This window comes from Lithobates pipiens, unplaced genomic scaffold (genome assembly GCF_037356315.1).
Source record: "Lithobates pipiens isolate NorthernLeopardFrog02 unplaced genomic scaffold, aLitPip1_a1.2 Scaffold_16, whole genome shotgun sequence".
Lineage (NCBI taxonomy): Eukaryota > Metazoa > Chordata > Amphibia > Anura > Ranidae > Lithobates > Lithobates pipiens.
In genome coordinates, this window is record NW_027507748.1 from 156,317,817 (window position 1) to 156,343,446 (window position 25,630).

Genomic DNA, 25,630 nt, shown 5'->3' on the forward strand with positions numbered 1-25,630 from the left:
TGTATCTAGCGATGCGATCCCGAGTCTGGCTTGGGGTTACCGCTTATGTTGCTAAAATCCCAACCCGTGCCAGACTCGGGATTACCGCTAGGGAGGTTAAGGGGACTTAGCCAAGATCTTGATGACAGAAATATTGCTGGAATGGGGACCAAAGTGTAGGACAGGGATATGCAATTAGCAAACCTCCAGCTGTTGCAAGACTACAAGTCCCATCATGCCTCTGGGTGTTATGCTTGTGGCTGTCAGTCTTACTATTTTTCATGGGACTTGTAGTTCTGCAACAGGAGGTCAGCCAATTGCATATCCCTGGTATAGGATAAGCCTGCCTGTTTCATGGTGTGGATCTAATGACGACAGTTGTAAGCCCTGATTGGAGGGAAGGGACACATCCCCTCCTCACACTACAGAGAACATGCAGAAGTGTGACTATCCATCACAGGCTGTAGGTGCTGGAGCTCTCTACCTTATCTCTGACGTTGGGAAAACGTGTCAGAAGTGAGTCCAACATATAACAGAGGAACAAAGCAGGAGAAAGAAATCATACTCAATGCTTTGGATAGACTTGTACACAGTATAGAAGGATGTGTTTTGTTGTCTGAGGTTTACAACTACTTTGATATGGTTTATTAAGAAAAAGCTTAAATACCTGAATGTGCACAACCTGGCCACAGTTCTTAAAATTAGCTTTGTTTTCCCAGGTTTGTTCCTCCCTTTAGACACAAAATCGTGTAAACATTAGGTAACAGGAAAATATTCGGATCTTTATTTTTTGCACATTTTCAAGTACACAATTACAAGGTCATCTCACATCCCTATATTGATTTCACTTTACTTTTTATACAAAATTGTACAGAGAATAAGTCAATACAATATTTTACAAGCAATGTCTAATGAATAATTTACATTATGTCCTTGTACAAAAAAAAAAAAAAAAATGTACCTCTTAAACATTCAAATTCTGGAGCACTTACCAACATTTTTCTGCGGGAATTAAAACCATGGAAACATGGTAACATACATGAACATTAACTACAATCTTTATACAGAAGTTTACTTTACAAAAGCCAATTGAATATCTATGTGCATTTAATATATACATTTATACAGTCTCATTCTTGCAAAAAAAAAAAAAAAAAAAAAAAAAAAAGATAAAATATATATATATAAAAAAAAAAAAAAAAAAAAAAAGTGTATAGTTTGGAGTTAAAAACAGCACTGAAACAACAATACGTTAAAGGGAACTGCACTGCATGTGTCATTTAGTTACAAACCTTGCACATTGCTAGTCTCATAGCAAATGTGTTTGTTTTAGTAATTTGCATTTTTAGAAAGATTATCCAAAGTAAGTGATTTTTAATGCTCTCATCAGTATATGGCATTGGCAAAGGTATCCATTTGCTCTCTTTTCTGTATATATCAAATTCAGAAAAATTGTAGCCAATCTGTTTTAGTGTTGAATTATACACAAACTGGAATTCCGCAATAAAATATGATCCACGTTTAGTGACATACATAGGACAACAGACATATCACTGGCTCATGATAGTTGAGGAGATCATAGGATAAAAGTGCCTTTTAGGAGATTCCCACATAATGAAGACAATGACAGAAATACAAGTGAGCAGATTTAAAATACAGATGCAACAGTGCCCTATAGTGGGCATTACCAATACTGTATTTGAGGAATACACAATGCCAGTTAAAACTCACCAAAAATGCAGTGGAAGATAATGCAGCAAAACAAGACTCCATTGTTAATGTAAAAGTGCAGATTTGTTCATCCTGTTTCTATTCTTCCCTAATAAGTTACTAACTAAATTAAAATCTTTAAATTCAAAAACTGTAAACAAACTCAAAACGTTTCATGTGCCAGATGTTTAAAATATTAAGGGATACACAGGATTAGCGCCAAGCCAATTGTGAAAGGAATTATACTTATGTTTATCCAATACACACTGTTAGCAAATATAGCACAGTACTGGTTAGTTTCATAAAATAATTTTAGTATTTAAAAAAAATGGCAATATTTCACACAAAAAAAACTAAAAGTGTGTAAAATGTCTATTTTCTTAATAAAACAGTCCCCCTTTATATATAGGTCTCTCTTACATCGAAATATTTCAAAGTTATAAAGATCAGGAGCCATTGCTGGGATAATCTATACCGAAGCATGGCATCATTAAAATTGCTCTTGGAAATACTGGTAACACTTTCTCAATATACTTCCCTTTAGTTAAACGAGCATAAATGTACATATTGCACATACAACACTGATTTAATAAAAAAACAGATGTAAGAGAAAGCAGCAGACTATCAGGAAGGACATGGCACTAAAAAGGACTTGGGTGGAGACCAGCTGTGTGCCCAATAAGAATTCCTGTGGCATTTTTTTGTTTAAAAAATGGCTTATGTTTTTTTATGCAATTTTTAATCACAACTCCCAAAATTATAAGGACTCACCTAAGCTCTTTTTTCTTTTAGTTTAATTGTAAAATACACAAGATTTTCAAATATAGCATAGCTGGGACACGGACTGCTGTAGTACTGCATCTTCTGTATGCCGACATACGTGACAGCTTACCTAGGACACCATGAATTTACTGACACCTAAGAAAGCTGACGCACAGCAATAACGAAATTCCCATGCATCCACTTTCATTAACAACCCCACTAAATACTGATAAATAAAACTACATTTTGCCTGCCAAATAGGACTCAAACTTTTCGATGGAGTAGAAGTTCATGTAAAAGTCCCAATTCTTCATGCAACTTCGATAGAACGTGTTCCTTTACAAGCTAGATGAATGTTGTGGCTCAAGATTTTTGAATCGCATACAGAAGTGAATGAAAGAACTCAGCATACATGTCCACCTGCTCCTCACAGTTGCAGCTTTGTCAGTTTATTAAACAGAGCAGAACTGGAATATAAAAAATAGTTTAGAGGCACAAGGCTTACTAAAATGAAAGAAAAAAAACAAAACCCACACTACACTTTTACAAGAATGGGTACACAATAAGCAATCCTCTGAAAAGACAGGTATATGAAAGGGTCACACTAAAGCAGCCTCTTTATGATGTTTCATTGTGTGCTGGTTCTTTTCAGAGGGCCGGCGGAAGCCTTTTTTGCAGTAGTCGCAGCGATGGGGGTAGTCTTTGGTGTGGATGGAGATGACATGACGTTTAAAACCAGAAGCGTCTGTAGTATTGTACTCGCAGTACTCACACTGGTAAACTTTCTTACCACTGTGGGTTTTCATATGCTTTTTCAGTTCAGCCTGCTGTCTAAAGCCCTTGCGGCAGCGTTTGCACCTAAATGGTAATTCCTTAGTGTGCACAGAAAGAATGTGTCGACTCAAAACAAAGGGGTCTGCAATCTGAAACTCGCAGTGCCTGCACTGGTGCATCTTTTTGCCCCGATGTGCAGCTTCGTGCTTTTTGAGCTCAGAAGGCCGATGAAAGCCCTTCTCGCAAACTTCGCACTTGTGGGGATAATCCTTGGTGTGCACAGAGATAATGTGCCTCTTTAGGTCACTAGAGTTGGAGCTCTTGTGGTCACAGTGCAGGCACTGATGACTTTTGCTCTCTTGGTGCAAGATGGCATGTGCCTGCAGCTCCTTAGAGTCTACAAATGTCTGCAGACAAATGTCACACTTGAATGGCATCTCTTTGCTGTGCTTCGTCTTAACATGGGTTTTCAAGTTGGAGGAGTCTGCTGACTTGTAGTCACAGTACTGACAGGTATAAGGTTTCTCTCCAGTATGAGTACGCATGTGCTTCTTGAGCTCAGATGGATGACGGAAACCCTTTCCACATTCCACACAGATATGTGGAAAGCTCTTGCTGTGCACAGCCAGGAGGTGCCTGTTCAGTAAGCCTTGCTCAGCAGTCTCATAATCACAGAATTTACACTTGTGCATTTTGTTCCCCGACTTTTCCTTGTGTGTCAATTTGTGAGCAAACAAAGCATTGGCGTGGAGAAATACTTTGCCACATTCATCGCAGTCCAACTCCTTTTCAGTTTTAATGACAGCAGCGGTCAGCTTGTGACTCTCCAGGTGGTTGTGTAGGCTGACCTTCTTATTTGTGGTGTAATCACAGTCAGTACAGCGATATTTCTTGCGTGCTAGGTGCTCGGGGTGGTTCTTCATGTGTCTCTTCAGGAAACCTCGTGACTTAAACTTCTTCCCACAGATCATACACGGGTAAACAGTGAGTGGATGTCCATCGGGACCAATAATTATGGCTATTAAAAAGACACAAATAAATATATGAATCTTTTTTTCTCCCTAAATCTTTAAATGGTTTGAGGATATCAAGCAAATTAAGTATTTGCAAGCACAAAAGAAGAAAAAAAAATAAAAATAAAAACATCTAACTGTATTTTGTTATACATGGTTTGCTTGACAGGTAAATGAACGTTCTATTTTATTATTCAATTTCTTAATAAAACATGACAAAAGAAGGCACCACAATAAAGAAGAATTTGCCCATAGAGAATAAATTTATTTTCTCTATCTTCCAAAGGACAATTATGATTATAATTATGAGTGAGTCCTCCCTTTTTCTAGATAACGATTTCCTTAATCACTTAAGGACCAGCCTTGTTTTGAGATTTTGGTCTTTACATGTTTAAAAGTAGTTTTTTTGCTAGAAAATTACTTAGAACCCCCAAACAATATATATCGTTTTTTTTCTAACACCCTAGAGAATAAAATGGCGGCCATTGCAAAATGTTTTCACACCGTATTTGCGCAGTGGTCGTAAAAGCGCACTTTTTTGGGAAAAAAATTCACTTTTTTTTTTAAATAAAAAAATAAGACAGTGGTAAAATTAGCCCAATTTTTTTATATTGTGAAAGATAATGTTAAGCCAAGTAAATTGATACCCAACATATCACACTTCAAAATTGCGCCCACTTGTGGAATGGCGACAAGCGTTTACCCTTAAAAATCTCCATAGGCGGCGTTTAAATAATTGTACAGGTTGCACGTTTTGCGTTACAGAGGAGGTCTAGGGCTAGTATTATTGCTCTCGCTCTACTTATTGTGGCGATACTTCACACGTGTGGTTTGAACACAGTTTTCATATGCGGGCACTACTCACATATGCGTTCGCTTCTGCACGTGAGCTCGGCGGGACAGGCACATTTAAAAAATGTTTTTTTTATTATTATTTATTTTACTTTTTTTTTTTTTAAACAGTGTAAAAATAAAAATTGTCACTTTTATTCCTATTACAAAGGAATGGAAATATCCCTTGTAATAGAAAAAAAACATGGCAGGTCCTCTTAAATATGAGATCTGGGTTCAAAGAGTCCTCAGATCTCATATTTAGACTAAAATGCAATAAAAAATAAATAAATTGGCCCTTTAAGAGCTGTGGGGGCGGAAGTGACGTTTTGACATCACTTCCGCCCAGCAATTGTATGGAGACGGGTGGCAGCCATCTTCCCCTCACTTGTCTCCATACCGAGCCAACAAGAGGACGCTAACTGCTGCCATAACAACAATACCCTCCTTCAAACAGCTGCCGTAAAACTGCGGTGGGCAGTCCGCAAGTGGTTAACTAGACCAAATCTTATATTCCTTGTGTGCTGAGACATTTGGGAAAAAAGGCTAGTTGTTGTGACCTTTGTGCTCGAGTTCTGTCCCACTGCTATGCAACCAGTGGGTGAATGGGTGCCCTCTCCACTAGTCATAATAAAAAATTATTGAAGGGATTTGCAACTTTCTTGCTAAAAAAAAAAAAAAAAAAAAAAAAAAAACACTATCAAATGGAATCTGTGCTTAAAGCCTACAAAACAGAATACCAGATATCTGAGGCTACATTCACACTGGCGATTTAGGCCAGTGCGAATTGTAGCGGCATGAATCTTCTGATTCCTGCGGTGGCAGCGTGTGGCCGCCGGCCCCGTTAACTTTGACAGGTTGCCAACAGCCGCAGTTATTCATGGCTGTCCACACAGTCGGCGATTACCTGCGACGATCGCTGCTGGACACACATGAAGTGCCAATTCAACAAACGGCTCCAGGGGGGTTTGAGGATCGGGGGGGGGGGGGGGGGGGGGGGGGGGGAATCAATGTAAGAAGATTTCAAATAATGCAGGAGCCAGCCAGCAACACAAAAGACAATAGAAAGTAATGCCTCTTGTACTGATTCTTAACATTATTTTGAAAACTTTCTAAAACTTAGGCTTTGACCTGTTGCACACACTATAGCCGAATGACAGCTACAGTGCGGATTTACTTTGCCAGGAGGGCGTCCATTGATGTCCTCCTGTGACTGTTTCTTCGCTCGCCCCCTGCAGCGCGCTCTGCAATTGTTGAGTCTGAAGAACTCAGCTGATCACATTTCAAGGTAAAGGGCCAATCATAGCAGTCCCCACTTGATTAGCTGTACCAATGACAGCTGATCGCTGATGTCAATACAGGCTGATTAGCGGCTTTTTTTTCTCCTCACACTAACAGAGAAGAGAGCCAATAAACGGTTTGTGATAACCACTTGCTGACCTCCTATCGCATATTTACTGTTTTAGGTCGGCTTTATTGCCTGTCTCTGAGAAACTGAAAGCGTAATTTTAGTTTGACACACACAAACTGGCCTTTTTAAGAGCAAATCAGTAGGATTAGCCTGATAAAAAGCATATAAAATATACACACACACATACATTATATATATATATATATATATATATATATATATATATATATATATATATATATATATATATATATATATATATATATATATATATATATATATATACATATACACACATACACACACACACACATAATCTAGGTAAAGAGCCTATGATGTAGGCTCTTTACCATGTGATGGGCTATGTCCAATCACAGCTGTTCACATCGTAACCAGGAAGTGCCATTTATCGGATTTTTCTCTATTCGCGCTGACGAGGTGTGAGTAAAGGAGAGCCAATCAGCAGCTCTCCTGAAGGCAGACCCATCAAGGATGCCCACCAGGGCTGCCAATCTGTGTCCATTAGAGATCAAATACCACCAAAAGAATCTCCATTGGGGGGGGGGGGATTTAGTTTGGGTACAGTGTTGCATGACTGCGCAATTGTCATTCAAAAGGTGACAGCGCTGAAAGCTGAAAATTGGCCTGAACAGTGAAAGTGCCCTGTATTGAAGTGGTTAAACATTTTTTTCTACAGATGTATTCAGCAGAATGAATAATCTGAGTGGACATCCACCTCAAACATACATATTGAATACTTAACCCCTTAGCGCCAACCGTACGCACATATGCGTCCTCTGCTTTAAGGGGTTATACCGGGGTGCAGCTGCAGGCATCATCCCAGTACAGTTTTTTTTTTTTTTTAGAGCAGGCAGTCGGCTCTTCAGGGATGACAACCGATGAGGCTAAAAGCCGCTCGGCTGTTATCCCGGTGGAGCAGGAGGGGACGTCCCACCACCCCTGCCTTACCGGGCTTCGTCCCACCGGGAGACAAAAGACCTGAGCCACGATCTGGCACTTCCGCCAGCTATGTTTAAACATGGAAGTGATGGCACAACTTCACTTCTGGGTTTATTCCGCTGCCAATGGCAGCAATTTTTTTTTTTTTTTTAACGGTATTCAGAATTGCAGTTTTTGGCAATCTGAATACTTTGAAGTGCAAAGGAGAGATGTGGGGTCTTTTAGACCTATTGCTGTCACAAGGGATGTTTAGTTTTTTTTTTTTTTTATTCATGAAGGCGTCTTTTCCCCCAAAAAATTGTGTTTGAAAGACCGCTGCACAAATACAGTGTGACATAAAATATTGCAACGGTCATCATTTTATTCTTTACCTTCTCTGCTTTTAAAAAAAAAAAAAAAATGTATACAATGTTTGGTGGTTTCAAGTAATTTTCTAGCAAAAATTACGGATTTTAACTTGTAAGCAACAAAATGTCAGAAATAGGCTAAGGCATGAAAGGGTTAATTCAACATTTTGAATCCAAAACACAAACCTGTTTGGTATTGTCTATTTTCTCCTCTTCTCTTCTTCTTTGGTTTTTGTTTTAGTCTCTCCAGTCCATCGGACTCATCTATGTGTAAAAGAGCACTAGCAGTGCCATTACGATGTTCTATTCCCTCTACGCTGTTAGTCATGTTATTACCTAAAACATGAAAGCGTGGTATCAAAAATCTACAGAAAAATATATAATGAAATTTTAAAGGCATTTTGTTTGTTAGCACATGTATGATCACTATTTACTGTAAGTTATACATTACAGTAACGATCACTTTTTATTATGCTCGGCGACACAAGATTTATGTTGCTGTAGGGGGTCATGCAGACAGACACGGTTTTCCTACATTTGATTTGCAGTCAAAGCAGGTGAAATTCAGCCTTTTTTTGTCTAAAGCTGTGAATTTAATACATGCATTTAGGCAACACCGCTCGCACCAATAACCTTCCCAACTGCAGAGATCGAATTTTAAATAAAACAAGACCTGAATGGTAGACTTAGCCGGACAGAGGGGGACAGTTTCAAGGGGCTTTTGATCAAAACAGTTAGGCGCCCCATACAAGTCTATGGGAATGCAAAAAAGCAGCAAAGGCAAGTCAACTGCCCCGGCAAAGAATTCTGACTGATCTCTGAAGTTTCTCAAACTGATGTCAAAGGCATGTTGCATTTGCCCATTGACACAGACTCTAAGGCACAAATACTTAGTAGCAATAACCATTTAATAAGTTCATGTATATAATTATTTACATTAAAATGAGTCTGAACTGATTTAACTCCCTTTTGAAAATGCTAGTTGCTTGCCTATAATTGTCTGAAACCGGTAACATCCTGCCAACTTAAAGCAGAGTTCCACCCAAAAATGGAACTTCCACTTTAAAGTATTTTTTTTTGGGGGGGGGGGGGGGGGAGCAGGTACCTAATTTTCACAGGTACCTAGTGGAAGGAAGTTCACCTTCTCCCCCCTCCCTGCCTGTAACATTCTGGGACTCGTCACAGGTCCCAGAAGATTGGCAGGCCATTCATAAAGCACAGCACAGCTCGCTCGATGTGCAGTGCTTCACACCTGGGCGCCCACACTTGCAATGCTGACGCTGCAGAGAGGAGGGGGGAAGAGAAGCGAGGCTTTGGGCGGCCGCATTGCTGGACCGTGTGACTGGAGAGATATTTATATAAGTCAGCAGCTAAACTTTTTGCAGCATCTTAAATGGGTGGAACGCTGCTTTATCCAGGATAAAGATCACTTTCTTTGATACCTAAAAAGGATTGAAAATGCTCTAGCTGGTTGGTGAATTGGATGTATTAACAAGGTGTGGAGGTTCAAAAACAAACATCTCTCATCAACATAAAAACTAACTCTTTGAAATTTCAAGCTGGCCTTTAAATAAATATGGTCTTAAAGAGGAAGTAAACCCTGATGAGTTTACTTCCTCTTTCATTCCCTGCAAAGGCAAATCATAATGGGCTACTATGCATCGCATAGTAGTCCATTATGTGTCACTTACCTGACACAGGAGCCAGCGAAGTCGCCGCTGTCCCCTGTAGTCTGCCGCATCCATCTTCTTGGTGGGGTCTCGCAGCTCCGCCGCTGTTCAGTCGTTGAGAATGCCGCGCTCAGTGTCTACGGCGCATGCGCCGTAGACAGCGGTGCCTGTTTTCGGGCAAATGTCTCCTAAACCATATAGGTTTAGGAGATATTTCTTGGACCTACAGGTAAGCCTTAATCTAGGCTTACCTGTAGGTCAAAGTGGTTTGTAAGGGTTTACAACCACTTTAAATCAAAAGGTAAGAACCATTACTCAGCACTGACTGTTCACCTCGACTAGGGCACTTTTTAAACTCCAGTACATACAGTGATAGAAGTCCTTTACATTTAGAAACGTTAATCTTATTTTATACTTCCAGCAATCATATGTGCTCATTCCTTCTCACATGGGTGCTTCTACACTACAAGTAGGGATACTGTCAAATCTACTGTATTTGTTGGAAAATCTGGCTTATCCACACAAGGTATTACTACAACTGTTCTGTCAGCCTCAGAACCTCCAAACTTTAACATGGCTTTTAAACAAAAAAAAAAAAAAAAAAAAAAAACACACAAAAAAAAAAAAAATATATGCTGAGCGTACTTGTGTACTATGAAGCACTGCATTTAATTATTAATTACGCCTAATAGCCGGTCTTTACCATAAGCTGCTGCCCAGGCAACCGGCATAAAGGTCTTGCTTAGTTCAGCATCGTCAAGTTGATGATCGTGTGTTATTGAGGCATCCTCTTCTCCAACAATAACCTCCATATACACTTCATCAGCAATCTCTGCCACGTCTGTGTAAGAAAAAAAATGTTATTTGAGGTTTACACCAAGGCAATATTTATGTAAATAAAAATATAATTTAATATTCCATGTTTATATTACCAAAAACAGGCAATGATCAACAACATTTTTTTCCTAATCCTTATTTTGTCCTTGCACTTCAAAAGTTTACAGGCCAGAAGTATGTTTTCCATATATTTTGATGCATTCCACTGCAGATGTGTGTTCAATGTGATTTTTTCCATGCATTTGAACAGAATTTTACAATGCATTAAAAAGAGAAGAAGTAAAAGGTAAACAGGTGTGCCTATATTTTTCTTTTTAGTCACAGGAGTACATTTACAAATATATTCCTGTGACCTAAAGTCAGTCAATAACGGGCTATTGCCCACTAGCAGCTGAGCTGCAGTCAAAAAGGAGCCCGACAATATTATTGGGAACAACCCCCAGCTGTTTTGACAGTTGGCTCTGCCTCTCAGCATGTAGATGACAGCCAGCTGTGCCCACCTCCTCCCTTGTCTTTTGCTCCAGTCAGAGCCTGGGCAGCAAAGAGGGGAAGGCAGAAATCTCATACAGAAAGGTGCCACTGGAAATATAGACCAAGAACAGTACGATTGGTAGTCATGTGATCAGTCAGCTTAGCTCTTGGTTTTAGAGCCAACATGGGACAATTGCAGCATCAGGAGTATGCTGTGAGAGAGAGGCGAGTATGCACAGCCCCATTCCAAAACAGCTGTAACACTGTAAAATCTACAGAAAAATAGAATGAATATTGATGTAAAAAATAATATAAACCCATATTTTATTCACAACATAAAACACATCAAATGTTTTGACTGAGAAAATCTTTAAAGCGGTAGTAAACCACAAAAAAAAATAAAATAAAAAAAAGTTTCCCCTGCAAAATAGCATAATGTGCTAGTATGGATTGCATACTAGCACATTATGAAAAATAAATACTTACTGGCTGCTGACAGGGTTTCCAACTTCACCTGGTCTTCCTTCCGGGTCAGCGAGCTTCGACAGTTTGACTGGTCGAACAATAATAACGTCACTCCTGCTCCAAGGTCAGGCCACGTCTCGCTCAATAGACAGCGCACTGTTCATTGGGAGTGCAGCGACATCACCAGCTGCTACTTTAGTAAATATCTCCTAAGGAGATATTTACTGTACCTACAGGCAAGCCTTTAGGCTTACCTGTAGGTACAAGTAAACAGGGTTGGCTTTACTAACACTTGCCAACCGCAATACGTTTATATACGTTGCGGTTTGCAAGTGGTTTACCGGGGTTATGGTAGAAACCATCAGCCATAACCCTGGTATTTTTCCAGGGTAATGGAAGCGGTGGGAGGGGTCTTTTGCTTTTAAAGTGGTTGTAAACCCCATTCATGAAATCAGACCTAAGCACGTATATCTGTAATGCTTACTTATCTCTAAGTGCTGTGTCTTTCTGCTGTTCTGTTCCTCTGTTATCAGCATAACTTCTGACAAGCTCTGGACACATAAGATAACAGCAGCTGGAAATTTGTGTCAGGGAGGGAGCTTAGAGGTAGATAAGCAGAGAGCTTGCATAGTCACAGTACAGCTCTGTGTGTTCCTTCTTTCCATTGCCTATGTGGAGGAGGGGTGTGTGTTCCTTTCCTTCAATCAGCTCACACACAGTATAAGCCCAAACTTCACACTCACTGCTTTTTTTTTTTTAACACGATCTGCACTTTCTAAAGAATGCCGAAAGGGAAAGACAGCAGATATACAAGTAAAAAGTAAGTAAGGAGATTTGTTTGACCTCTGTGTATCATCTGAGGCTGTTCACGTCACTGAGTATAGGAGAGGGTTTACAACTATTTTAAAAGGTAAAAGGTCTTATTGACCCCTAATCTCTCCATAAAGAGGACCTGTCATCCTTATTTTGTTTACATTCCTTGTAATAGGAATAAAAGTGATCAAAACATGTTTGTTTGTTTTTTCTAAAAAGGGACATAAGTTGCGTACGCATATAAACTGTGTTTGCACCACACATGTGAGGAATCGCCGCAAACGTTAGAACAAGGGCAATAATCACCTATGAAGATTTTCAGGTACCGTAGTTTGTCGCCATTCCAGGAGCGTGTGCAATTTTAAAGTGCGTCATGTTAGGCATCTGTTTACTTTAGTTCATTAAAAGTGTATTTTTTTTATTGCGTTTGAAATATTGCTGCGTAAATACAGTGTGACAAATTGCAACGATCACCATTTTATTCCCTAGGGTGTCTGCTAAAAAAAAAAATATATGTTTTCTTCTAGCAAGAAAATACAGATTTAAAAAATTGTAAACAAAAAGTGCCAGAAAAGGCTTGGTCTTCCAAGTGATTAAGAAAAAAATAAGGCAATTTTAAAAACGGATGGCAGCAATAAGTCTCAAAAAAGTTGGGATGGGCAACAAAGCTGGCAAAGTGGTACCAACATGGAAGAGCTAGAACATTTTGCTAACTAATTAGGTTAATTGGCAACAGGTCAGTATTATGATTGGGTATATATAGGGAATTTAAGGGAGTCAGACGTCTCAGAAGTAAAGATGGGCAGAGGTCGGTCAATCTGAAAAGCTGCGTATAAAATTGTCAAACAATTTCAGAATAAATGTTCAACGTAAAATTGCAGATTTTAAATATATCAATTATCTACAGCGCACATTATAAAAAAAAGATTTTGAGAATCTTGAGAAATCTGTGTATGCAAGGGACAAGGCCGAAACACAATATTGGATGCATGTGATCTTTGGACCCTCAGATGGCACTGCATTAAAAAAACAGGCACGATCCTGTGATTGACATCACTGCATGGGCTCAGGAATACGTCCAAAAATGATGGTCATGCAAAAATGCAAGGTAAGGCTTTATCATACAAAAAAAAAAAAAAAGCCATATCTGAAAATTATCCACAAAAAAAAAAAAAAAAAAAAAAAAAAAAAAAAAAAAAAAGGAGGGCCATCTTCTCTAGGCCAAAGCTCATTTAACCACTTGCCGACCAGCCGCCGAGGTTTACTGCGGCAGAATGGCACGCTGGATGAAACAACGTTATGCAACGTCGCTTCGCCCTGTGGCCACTAGGGGTGCCCGCTGCTCAATGAGAGTGCCTGGTGGTCTCTACGACCACTGGGCTCCCGCGATTGCTCCTGACACACCGAGAACCGGGATCTGTGTGTGTATAAACACACAGATCCTAGTTCTCTAGGGGGGGGGGGGGGAGTGATTGTCTGTTCATACAAAGTATGAACAGCGATCTGTCATCTCCCCTAGACAGTCCCACCTCCATTCAGTTAGAACACAGAGAGGGAACAATTAACCCCTTGATCGCCCCCTAGTGTTAACCTCCTTGCCTGCCAGTGACATTTTTTAAGAAATCAGTGCATTTTTATAGCACTGATCGTTGTATAAATGCCAATGGTCCCAAAAATGTGTCAAAAGTGTCCTCCCTAATGTCGCAGTCCTGATAAAAATCGCAGATCGCCGCTATTGCTAGTAGAAAAAAAAAAAAAAAAATGGTATAAACCTATCCCCCATTTTGTATATGGTATAACTTTTGTGCAAACCAATCAATATAGACTTATTGTGATTTTTATTACCAAAAATATGTAGAAGAGTGCACATCAGCCTAAACTAAGAAAAAGATTATTTTTATTTATTTTTTTTTAAGGAGGGGGGGGGGGGGGGGGTATTTATTAGAGCAAAAAGTACAAAATATTTGTATTTTAAATTGTTGCTTGATTTGTTTATAGCACAAAAAATAAAGACCGCAGAGATGATCAAATACCACCAAAGGAAAGCTCTGTTTTTGGGGGAAAAGGAGGACATAAATTTTGTTTGGGTGCAGCGCCGCACGACTGCGCACTTGTACAGTTAAAACGACGCAGTGCCGAATAGCAAAAAATGGCCTGGTCATTCAGCAGCCAAATCTTCTGGGTCTGAATTGGTTAAAAGGGTCAGTTTCAAAGTGGAAAACTGTCCTGTGGTCAGAGAAAATGTAAATCCCGCATCCCAAGAACTAAAGAGAAAAGGGATTTTTGTGGTTTGTTTTTAGCATTCGGTCTGAAAGCCTGCATCTCCGATGGTAGGTGTATAGAATAGGCAGTTTGCACATCTGAAAAGGCACCATCAATGCTGAAATATATATCCAGGTTTTGGAGCAAAATATGCTTGGGCAAGAACAGGACAACATTCCTCTAGCAAAACTGCAGCAATTGGTCTCCTCCCAGATGTTTACAGTGTTAAGAGAGGATGCTACACCACAGTAAACATTTTTTCCAGGTACTTGTATAGCCCCGTCAATTTACACAGCTCCTTACATATATATTATACATTTACAACAGTTCCTACCCTCAAGGAGCCTACCTAGGGCTGGGGAAAAATTATTTTAATCTTGAATAGAGTTGCGAGTTCAAATTGATTCAAATTTGAAGAAAAACTATTTTTTTCCCCTTCAGAGTTTCCGTAGCAGGGGGTGTGTCTGGAATGGCACTTGACACTGGGAGCAGACATGTGCACTGTGTTTGAGGCTCCGAGCTCCCCACTGGCGCAATCCTCCTATTATTGCACTCACACATGAGCCTTCTGTGTCCCCTAGCCTCTCTGGTGTACGACCGTGAGCAGGGGAGAAGTTGAACTGTCAGTCAGCCATCTGCGATTCCAGCAGTCGTGGACTGGGCCGAAGCCACAGTCTCGCCTTAATAATCCTGCCCGCAGCTGTGATTTATGTTAACAGTTCCTAGCAGTTAAATGGCTTACTTTTGGATTAATAAGAATTGTGCACAAAGTAATGTCAATAAATCTTCTTGGCTGTCTAGGCTGTGAACACTTTAGTAAATAAATTATTTCTCAATTAAATACCAAATTTTCTTCCAAAAGGTCAGTAAAAAAAGGCAAGCATGCAGTGTTCAATGTGCTACAAAGCATCCTGTACTCTTTGTCCAGCATGCCGTCTATTTCCCCACTATCACTATAGTATACTAAGATATTCCAAAAAAAAAAAAAAAAAAAAAAAAACAATTATATCGTAAATAGAGGGTTTTTTTTTATAAAAAAAAAAAAAAAAAATCTGATTTTTTTTTGGGGGGGAGAAACAAATCGTCCAACTTTTTGTTAATTAGGCTTGCGTTTTGCCCACTTTTTGAAAACTGAAAACATGTTGCTGCCATCAAAATTAAACATTGTTTCCCCCTTAAAATGGTGCATTTTCTCAGTTCAAAACATTACATTTTTTTTAATCTTCTATTGCGCATAAAATATGCATTTATCAGATTCGCAAATTGCATTCAATTTTTTTTATGTAGATTTTACACAGTGGAGTTGGAGGTTGTATTTTTTTTTTTTTCTTTATGACCCTAAACTTCTTCTTTAATAAAAACATGCACTGAAGCAAATTGCAATGTATTTTAGGAGGAGTGCAATTTTTGATTTCACTTTTTAAAAGCACAAAGCCAATAAAGTTCAGATCAGACAGTTCAGAAGAGTCTAATTACATTTAGCAACAGAGGTTAACCATTTGCAGACAAGGTTGGCTTGGCAAATCGGCATTGCCTTGCGTCGATTTTCCTTTTGGCCACTAGGCGGCGGGCGCGAGGCCACAGCGTGTGCCCGGAGCCGATCACTCGTAACAGAGCAAGAACCAGGATGTTTGTGTGTAAACACACAGATCCTGGTTCTTTCAGGGGAGAGGAGACAGATCGTGTGTTCATACTATTTATAAAACACCAATATTTCTCTCCTAGACAGTCCCATCCCCCCACAGTTAGAAAAAACAAACGTGGAACACAGTTAACCTATTGATCACCCCCTAGTGTTAACTCCTTCCTTGCCAGCGACATTTACACAGTATTTCAGTGCATTTTTATAGCATTGATCGCTGTACAATTGTCAGTGGTTTAAAAAAAAAGTGTCAAAAGTGTCAAAAGTGTCCGATGTGTAGATCATAACGTCAGTGTCACGATAAAAGTCACAGTCCGCTGCCATTACTAGTATAAAAAAAAATAATAAAAATGCCATCCCATATTTTGTAGACGCTATAACTTTTGCACAAACCAATCAATATTACGCTTATTGCGTTTTTTTTTTTACCAAAAATATATGTAGAAGAATGCATATCGGCCTAAACTTAAGAAAAAATTTGGGATATTATAGCAAAAAGTTAAAGATATTGGGGTTGATTTACTAAAAGCAAATCCACTTTGCACCACAAGTGCACTTGGAAGTGCAGTCGCTTTAAATCTGAGGGGAAGCTCTGAAATGAGGGGGAAGCTTTTGCCTTTAGTAAATCAACCCCAATGTATCAGTATGTGAAAAGAAAGTTGGGGTGGGAAATAACTAAATAATCATCCGTTTCTGAGAGTAAATATATAAAAAGGCGATGATGGGGTTTGGATAAACAAGCTTTTCAACATGTAGTTTTAAGCAGTGTGAAGCTATGTCAAAATTTGACTTTAGGTCTTGAAATCTTTCCCCAAGATGGCAAGGTAAACATTTCTGAGGGCGTCGATCTTCTGGGTCCTCCAGATTGGCACTGGTCACTCTCACTGACCTCCACTCATTACTGTACAGACAGAGGTCAGAAGGAGGAACCAGTGAGAGCCGTGAAGGACCCAGTACATCCACACATCCCCTGCATATTTCAGAAACCGGAGGTATTTGCTTTGTTTTACAGGTACACACTTCTGCAATAGTTTTTACTATTTACTGAGAGTCTCATTTAAAAGCATCCTGCATTAGACTTGCTTCTTGTGTACACATAACCCTAGTGAGGTTGAAGGCATGGTTTGTCATACTGCATGTATGAGCTCAATGAAGAAACTAGTCTCAGTAACTGTAAATGGTCTGGCATGCAAGAATGTTCCAAACAATAAATGTGTTACAAAAATCATTCTGATGTTATGCCTACCTACTGAACCTAGAATTTACATTGACAAAAATGTTTTCACTTTTTGAGAATTTACCCAAATCGTCTTCATTTTGGGAGTCATTAACAGTCATATAAACCATTTTCTCCCGAGAAAGCCGACCTCCAGTGTGTGGGTCCAAAAGTCCCTCTCCATGGTCATTCTCCGACTCGCTTTCAACAATATCCACAGTGCCACCTGGCAGGGAAAATATTCATACAATTTATTTTTCCTACAGCCAAATTATGCCATAAATAAGAAGCCAAACAGGAGAAAAAAAAAAGGCAGCAAAAATACACAGACGTTAAGGTAAGTTCTATATTTTCATATAAACAAAAACGGATAAAAAAAAAGAATCATTGTCCATACCAATATACAGGCTGTAAGAAAAAGAGCACAATGAATTGGCTGGCTGCATTTTATGAACAAGTTGCTTACCCAAGTCTTCTTCACCGGGATCAGCCTTAAATATGTAAACCTTGATAACTTCAGGGCACGATCCATCTAACTTGCTGGAGTCACCCTCTACCTCGCCTGCCATAGCAATTTCTTCGGCACACTCTTCATCAATTTTTTCTGCATCATCCACTAAAAAATAAAAAGACAAAATAAGTGCCCTGCTTGCAGTGAATTATTATTGTGGACGTAAAAACACCCCCAAACTACTATTCCATCTTGATTCTGTAAACACTCATTCCTGTCTGAATATCATTAAGCTGTGAACATAAGCAAAGTTTCTATAATAAGTTCTAAGTTGAGGCCTGTCCAAAAACAAAGATTCAACGTTGGCTAACTTTTTTAAGTCATTTCAGCAGGTACAACTTTCAAATCTATAGTGTTCCTAACAAAGTTATAACAATTCTAATACTTTAGTGGAGGAACAGAATGGATTCTCCCTTTTAGCTGAGACTTTGTTAAATTACAAAAGAGATAAAAGTATATTTAGGGCAACTGTTTCCCCAACGCTGGCAAAGTTTTACTTACAATAAAAACCAACGCACAAATTGTCATTGGAGACATAAGAGTGGCTGCTGATCTACTTCACCACAAGCAATGTTGCTATTATTCTGGACTAAACCATAAAACTTTAGCCCTAAAATTTAAGCGACTTCATTTATGAGCACAGCTTGTCTAAAAACAAAAACAAAATAATCATTATGCATTGCACAATAGACGTACATGAAATCATGAGATAGTCATCACAATTTACTTCTTCCCCATCAGGTCCTTGCACTTGAATCCCATTGGCATCAATCACAGCCTCTGATGCACAGTCAGCTACTAAGACCTCTTCGGAAATCATGTCATCACCGAGACCATCATCTGCAATTGCCTCACCAACCACATGCTCAGAACGATCAATACTTTCAGTATCTGGGACAGTCAGGTCACTTTCAACTAAGTCAGAGTCCAAAACACTGTCTGGCACATCACAGTTAGAGAGGACATCCTCTTCCAGTTCCTGTTCCTCAGTTTCAGGGTCAATTTCATCCTCTAAGACTTGCTCTGGTATTATTACAGTTTCTGACACCCGAGCACCCTCCAAAAGATCTGAGCATTGCACATCTTCTATAACTACATCTTCAATTACATCCTGAATCACCACAGAGTCAGCATCTTCTGCAAAGCCTTGAACAGTCATGCCTCCTTCTCCATCTGAAACAAAGACAGTCTCTTGGATCTCCACAATGATTTCATTTCCATTAAGATGTGGGGTTCCCGTTCCTAGGACAGTGTAAAACAGAAAGAGAATTATTTTGACCAGTGCTACAGTGAATACCATTTATGTGCTTATATTTTTATTTTTATAAATACATTTGCTAAAACATACATTTGTTTGGAATTTGTGACATTTAGGTTTATTCTTTACACACAGTCATAAGAACATTTAAATGTGAACAAAAAAGTAATCACACTTCAATAAAACAGACATATGTATCTATTAAATAAAATAAAAAATAAAAAAGGAATAGGAAATGGCAATGTAAAGTGTTATCTGCGTGACAAGTTGACCTGCAGGTTATTTGGTATACCAGAGGGATGTCCAAGTATAGGTTAAAAACAACATGAAGTAAAGTAATAGCCTAGGTGCCATATGCCTGGCACACATGGCATATAAAATGCTCCTCAAAGCGGTAGTAAACCACATGTGGTTAAAGAAAAGAAAAAAAAGAAAAAAAGAAAAATTCCTTCCATTGCGATGTGCTAGTATGCATTGAAGGCAGAACAAAAGCCCTCCAGAACCGTGAGGGCAAACATCTTCCCTCAGGGTTTGCGGCCTCCGGTTACATGAGTAGCAGGGGGCGCCGTGACATCACTTGTGCAGTTTACGGTAGAGGCTCTAAAAGTTTGGTACTGTAAGCCAGACCTTCAGAGTGCATGCACCGGTGATTTCATCAGCCGCATACATGCTAAATATTTCCTAAACTGTGCAAGGAGATATTCAAAAGTACCTGCAGGCAAGCCTGTTCACACCAGAAGGTGGGTTTCCACATTCCAAATGCGCTGCAGTTGCGATCTGCAAAGGGTGTCAACAAATACAAGCAGAGTGCATTTGCACTGTACAGAAGGACCATGAGATCTAGTTGCAGTGTGGTTTCAAAAGTAATACATGCACTACGTTTGGTGCGGTGCAGTTTGATTTGAGCACATTCAAAATATGATCTCAAATTTCACCGCATGTGAATCGCACAGGATCACGCAGGAACCGGTCCTCAAGCAAAATCATAACATCACAACCCAAAATGTTGTAATATTATACATTAATTCATAAATATAGAATGTGTCAACCAAGAATTTCATATTTCTGATATGTGCCTTCTGTACCATAGACTTGTATTAAAAAGTATCCTGTAATCCTTGTATTGCTTAATTGGTGTGAAATCCCTGGTGCTCCTGCCAGTCCCTCTGCTTTCCTAATAAAAGCTGACCACACTAAGCAGCATGGTCAATTCACAAATGTTTTGCCTTGCATTTCTAGGTTAAGCGGAATGAGTCGTTTTACAAGGTGAGGGTTTACATTAGAGGTCGACCGATATGGGTTTTTCTCTGGCCGATGCCGATATTTAGAAATCATGGCGGTCGATAGCCGATATATGATGCCGATTTTTTTGGGCCGATATGTTAGGCCGATTTTATTTTATTTAATTTTTTTCCTTTTTTATTTTTATTTTTTTTTAATCCCCCTTGATCTAACACACCTTTCCCACTGGGGCGTTTTTCAGGCGCTTTTGGGCTAAAAATAGCGCCTGTAAAGTGCCTGCAAAATGGCTCCCCTGCAGTCTGTGTGAAAGACAGAGTGCATTCACACTGAGGCGATGCGCTGGCAGGATCTTAAAAAAAAAAAGCCCTGCAAGCAGCACGTTTGGAGTGGTGTATACCGCTCCTCCACCACTCCTGCCCATTGATATGAATGGGCACCACTGCCGAAGCGCATGCAATGCGATTTGGCAGCAGTGCTTCATGGGCGCATTTAACCTCTTCCTTGGCTGCTAGCTGGGTTATATGTGCCCCACTAGCAGCCAAATAGCACCGCTAAAATGATGGTAAAGAGCCGCTAAAACTTGCGTTTTACCGTCAACGCCTGCCCGCTCCAGTGTGAAAGCAGTCTTCATAAGGCTGCTTTCACACTGGGGCGGAAGCGGCGTCGGCGGTAAAGTGCCGCTATTTTTAGCGGCGCTTTACCGTCGTTTTAGCGGCGGTCTGCGGGCGCTAGCGGGGTAGTTTTAACCCCCGCTAGCGGCCGAAAAAGGGTTAAACCCGCCCGCAAAGCGCCGCTGCAGCGGCGCTTTGCCGGCGGTATTGCCGCGGTGAATACACTGCTCCTTCACCGCTCCAAAGATGCGGCTAGCAGGACTTTTTTCACCGTCCTGCCAGCGCACCGCCCCAGTGTGAAAGCCCTCCGTCTTTCACACTGGAGTGAAAGGGGCTGGTTTTTTTCAGGCGCTATTTTTAGCGCTGTAACGCCTGAATACCGCCCCAGTGTGAAAGCAGCCTTAGTGATACAGAAAATTTCTTACATTTAAACATTTATTAAACAAAACAAACCTCCAATCAGTTTACTTGTATGTATGATTTAGATTAAAAAAAAAAACCTATATATTAAATAAAAACAGGTAGTCAAAACTTTTGGACCAAAAAAAAAAAAAAAAAAATGGGCTAACTTTACTGTTTTTATTTTATTTTTATTTTTTAAATTGTGTATTTTTTTCCCAAAAAAATGCATTTGAAAGACCTCTGTGCAAATGCCGTGTGACATAAAATATTGCAACAACCGCTATTTTATTCCCTAGGATCTCTGCTAAAAAATATATATATAATTTTTGGGGGGGTCTAAGTGATTTTCTGGCAGAAAATACAGGATTTCTACTTGTAAGCAACAAGTGTCAGAAAAGATTTAGTCTTTAAATGGTTAAACTGAGAACTTCTACACACAGAGATGATTTCATTCATTCAAATGTAAACATTGTATCTTTCTGTTCTTTTCTTGGCAGCCTGCCCAGAGAGGAGGAAAGGGTTTCTATGACGACTCAGCAACTTACACTGACTTCTATACAGAAGTCATTTCTAAGTTCCTGCTGCAGTTCTAAATTGGCTTTTTATCAGCACAATCGGCCGATGCCGATTATTTAAAAAACGGCAAATATCGGCCGGCCGATATATCGGTCGACCTCTAGTTTACATATACTGTAACAGCTTCCCATCCGCCCAACGTTAAATGACATCGCCGACTGAGTGGTTATAGCTGAATGCCTGCCTCTACAGGCATCATTCAGATATCTTCTTTTAGAGCCGGCGATCCCCTTCACCATAATAACAATCATAGCGGCTATTCAGCCACTTGATCATTCTTATTAGGCAGCGGGAGGGGAAGTTCCGTCACCCTCCAGCGCTTCTTCCGGTGAAGCAGAGAAGGAACTGCCCAGCACCAGATGTTGACCATAGACGTTTCCGGCAGGCCAGATGGTCCCCGGAGTTTCTATGACCGTTTGGAGGCCAGGCGCGACATTATGATCTCTCGCATTGGCCTCTGCATTTGAAAAAAATGCAGACGCCTCAGCCGAAGCCAGGATCTTTTTTTTCCCATAGGCTTCCCAGCCTAGAGGCGAGATCTGGGTACGGATTGACCCCAGAGCTCACTGTAAAGATGACTGGTCACACAGTATTCCTATTACAAGGGATGTTTACATTCCTTGTAATAGGAATAAAAGGAAAGAAAGAAAGAAAGAAAGAAAGAAAGAAAGAAAGAAAGAAAGAAAGAAAGAAAGAAAGAAAGAAAGAAAGAAAGAAAGAAAGAAAGAAAGAAAGAAAGAAAGAAAGAAAGAAAGAAAGAAAGAAAGAAAGAAAGAAAGAAAGAAAGAAAGAAAGAAAGAAAGAAAGAAAGAAAGAAAGAAAGAAAGAAAGAAAGAAAGAAAGAAAGAAAGAAAGAAAGAAAGAAAGAAAGAAAGAAAGAAAGAAAGAAAGAAAGAAAGAAAGAAAGAAAGAAAGAAAGAATCAACCTAGAAAAATAAAGTTAACAAAAAAATAAAAATAAAATAAATAATAATTGTAAGTGTCCCTGTCCCCGCATATGTAAAAGACGTTCAAACCACACGAGGTATTGCCGCGAATGCTAGAGGGAGATCAATAATACTAGCACAAGACCTCCTCTGTAACACAAAACATGTAACCTGTAAAAAAAATTAAATAAAAAAAAAATTTAAAGCGTCCCCTATGCGGATTTTTAAGTAGCTGCATTTGCAATTTTGAAGCATGACACGTTAGGCATCTATTTACTCGGCGTATCATCTTTAACATTATGCAAAAAGATTGGGCTAACTTTATGGATTTTTTTTTTTTTTTTTAACGCATGAAACTTTTTTCCCCAAGAAAACGTTTGAAAAATTGCTGCGTAAATCCCGTGTGAGATAAAAAGTTGCAACGACCACCATTTTATTCTCTATGGTCTTTGCTAAAAAAAAAAAAAAAAAAAAAAAAATGTCTAGCAAAAATATTTCTATTTACACATAGGAGAGAAATGACAGAATTGGTCTGGTAGGCAAGTAGTTAAAAAAGGAAATTGCCTCATAGCGGAAGTCTTGAGATTGTACAGAGACTCATCTTGCAATTTAAAGTACTGCATATTCTTGTGACCATGTTCCACCTTTATTCTTCCTAATCTTTTTGTTTCGTTCATATTAGTGACAACAGCTACATAATAAAACAAAAGTGACACCAAGCACGTTCTAGTACCTGAAGCATGAAAGAAAGCATGCGGCTCTGTGGTCTGCAGTGCAAGCTCGGCTACATCCTCTTCCATGACTCTGAACAAGCATTAGCTGATCTTTCTGCAATAGAAAATAAAGATGCAAAAGGAAAAAATATTAAAAAAATGAAATAAAGTTCAGTTTTCCATATTACGTCAAAAACACAAACATTATTAAAGATACATTCTGATGCCAACCTCATTGGACATAAAACAGTTACAAACATTGTTATTAGAACAAGCAAAATAAATCACAGTCTTGTCCTCACCATTTGGAAATTAAGTGTATGGAAGTGGACTCAATGGTTTTCTTTGTAGGCAACAGTAAGCATGTTTTCTTTTTTTACTGTAAAAAAACAGTATGGTAACAGTTTCAATAACTCATTGCATAATTAAAAAAAAAAAACCCTACAAAATTTTAAAAGGCAAAATATAACCGCTTTCCTTAATTGGACATCTATAAAAGTAACATAGCTAAAGAAAACCTGCAGTGGGAAAAATTGCTGCCCTTATCCTAAGAATGTTTAGCTGCCCGACTGTCATCCTGATCTGACTTCAACACAACAACTGAACCAAAACAAGCTTGCAGTCAGTAATACTGAACTCCTCATTAGCATGCTTCTTCTGGGTCAGTGACTCAAACTAATAGACAAGCAACCAGAATTTTCAAAAAGGAGGTCTATATGTACTTTCTCTGCGCTGGTGTCGTTCAAAGAACAAATCCGGAAAAATATATAAAAAGCGTTCTTTAGGTTACCGATATTTTTTTTACTAAGTCGTAGAAATTTTCAATTCCAGTCAGTATAAAATACATGGAAAGGCTCAAGGTGAAGCTTTGCAGCTAAAAGTTGAAATTGGGTATGCTTGCTGAGTAGACAGGAAGTAGATGTACTTCAGTGGGGAAAAAACCTTGTGATGTTGTTTCCTTGTGGTTAGGAATATGCTACAAAGCACCTCCCTGCTGTCAGAATTCAATAGAACAGTGGGGGAGATCACTGCACCAATATCGCTTGTGTTGGTACAGCGTTTTGTCAAGTATTTTAATTTTTTGCTCAACCCGCTGATTGAACAAAAAAGCCTGCCAGTGTGTACCCAGCTAGAGGTGTGCATATTTACATAACCACATTACTGTAAGTTTTCTAGTTTTTCCTCCAATAGATCATAATTAAATGTGGGGGGGAATCTGAAGTGATTCATCTTGGTCCGATTTTTTTTTTTTTTTTACACCTCCAAAACCTGGCATTTTTATGCAGACTGACAGATGTTTTAACCACTGTGTGTGACTGAATGTATGGTACACAGGTGAATCTCAAAAAATGTAATATCAAAAAGTTAATTTTAGTAATTCAATTCAAAATGTGAAACTCATTATATAGGTTTATTACACCCAGAGTGATATATTTCAAGCATTTTTCTTTTAAATTTTGACGATTATGGCTTACAGCTAGTGAAAACGCAAAATTCTGTCTTAGAAAAAAGTTGAATATTGGTGAAAAAGGTCAATATTGTAGACTCGGGTGTCACACTCTAATCAGCTAATTAACTCAAAATACCTGTAAAAGGTTTCCTGAGCATTTAAAATGGTCTCAGTCTGGTTCAGTAGGTTACACAATTATTGGGAAGACTGCTGACTTGACAGTTGTCCAGTAGACAGTCATCAACACCCTCCACAAGGAGGGCAAGTTGTTCAAAGTACTGTATCCAAGCATATTAATGGAAAGTTGAGTGGAAGGAAAAAGTGTGGTAGAAAAAGGTGCACAAGCAACAGGGATAACAGCAGCCTTGAAAGGATCGTGAAGCAAAGGCCATTCAAGAATTTGGGGGAGATTCACAAGGAGTGGACTATGGCTTTTGTCCATGCTTTAAGAGCCACCACAGACATATCCAGGACATGGATTACAACTGTCGCATTCCTTGTGTCAAGCCACTCCTGAATCAGAGACATCATCAGAAGCATCTTACCTGAGCTTAAGGAGAAAAAAGGACTGGACCGTTGCTCAGTGGTCCAGGGTCCTCTTTTCTGATGAAGGTAAATTTTGCATTTCATTTATAAATCAAGGTACCAGAGTCTGGAAGAAGAGTGGAGAGGTACAGAATCCAAGTTGCATGAGGTTCAATGTGAAGTTTCCACAGTCAGTGATGATTTGGGGAGCCATGTCAGCAAATGCTCCCCTCTCCCCAGCTTTATGGAGATG

General features: G+C 39.3%; 1 protein-coding gene across 2 annotated transcripts in view; it reads right to left on the minus strand.

Moving 5' to 3' along the window:
• Positions 1-740: 740 nt before the first annotated feature.
• ZFX (zinc finger protein X-linked) overlaps positions 741-25,630 on the minus strand; it is a 38,040-nt gene continuing 13,150 nt past the window's right edge. Inside the window, exons 2-9 of one of the 2 annotated variants that reach the window (XM_077480691.1) lie at positions 23,705-23,781; positions 23,423-23,517; positions 18,371-18,916; positions 17,630-17,779; positions 17,249-17,389; positions 10,161-10,298; positions 7,974-8,123; positions 741-4,243 (exon numbers count right to left, since the gene is read on the minus strand). In XM_077480691.1, the coding sequence (XP_077336817.1) occupies positions 3,051-4,243; positions 7,974-8,123; positions 10,161-10,298; positions 17,249-17,389; positions 17,630-17,779; positions 18,371-18,916; positions 23,423-23,489 (2,385 nt within the window). In that variant the 5' untranslated portion in view covers positions 23,490-23,517; positions 23,705-23,781 and the 3' untranslated portion in view covers positions 741-3,050. The remainder of the gene's footprint in view (positions 4,244-7,973; positions 8,124-10,160; positions 10,299-17,248; positions 17,390-17,629; positions 17,780-18,370; positions 18,917-23,422; positions 23,518-23,704; positions 23,782-25,630) is intronic. The other variant, XM_077480690.1, reaches the window with a different exon arrangement.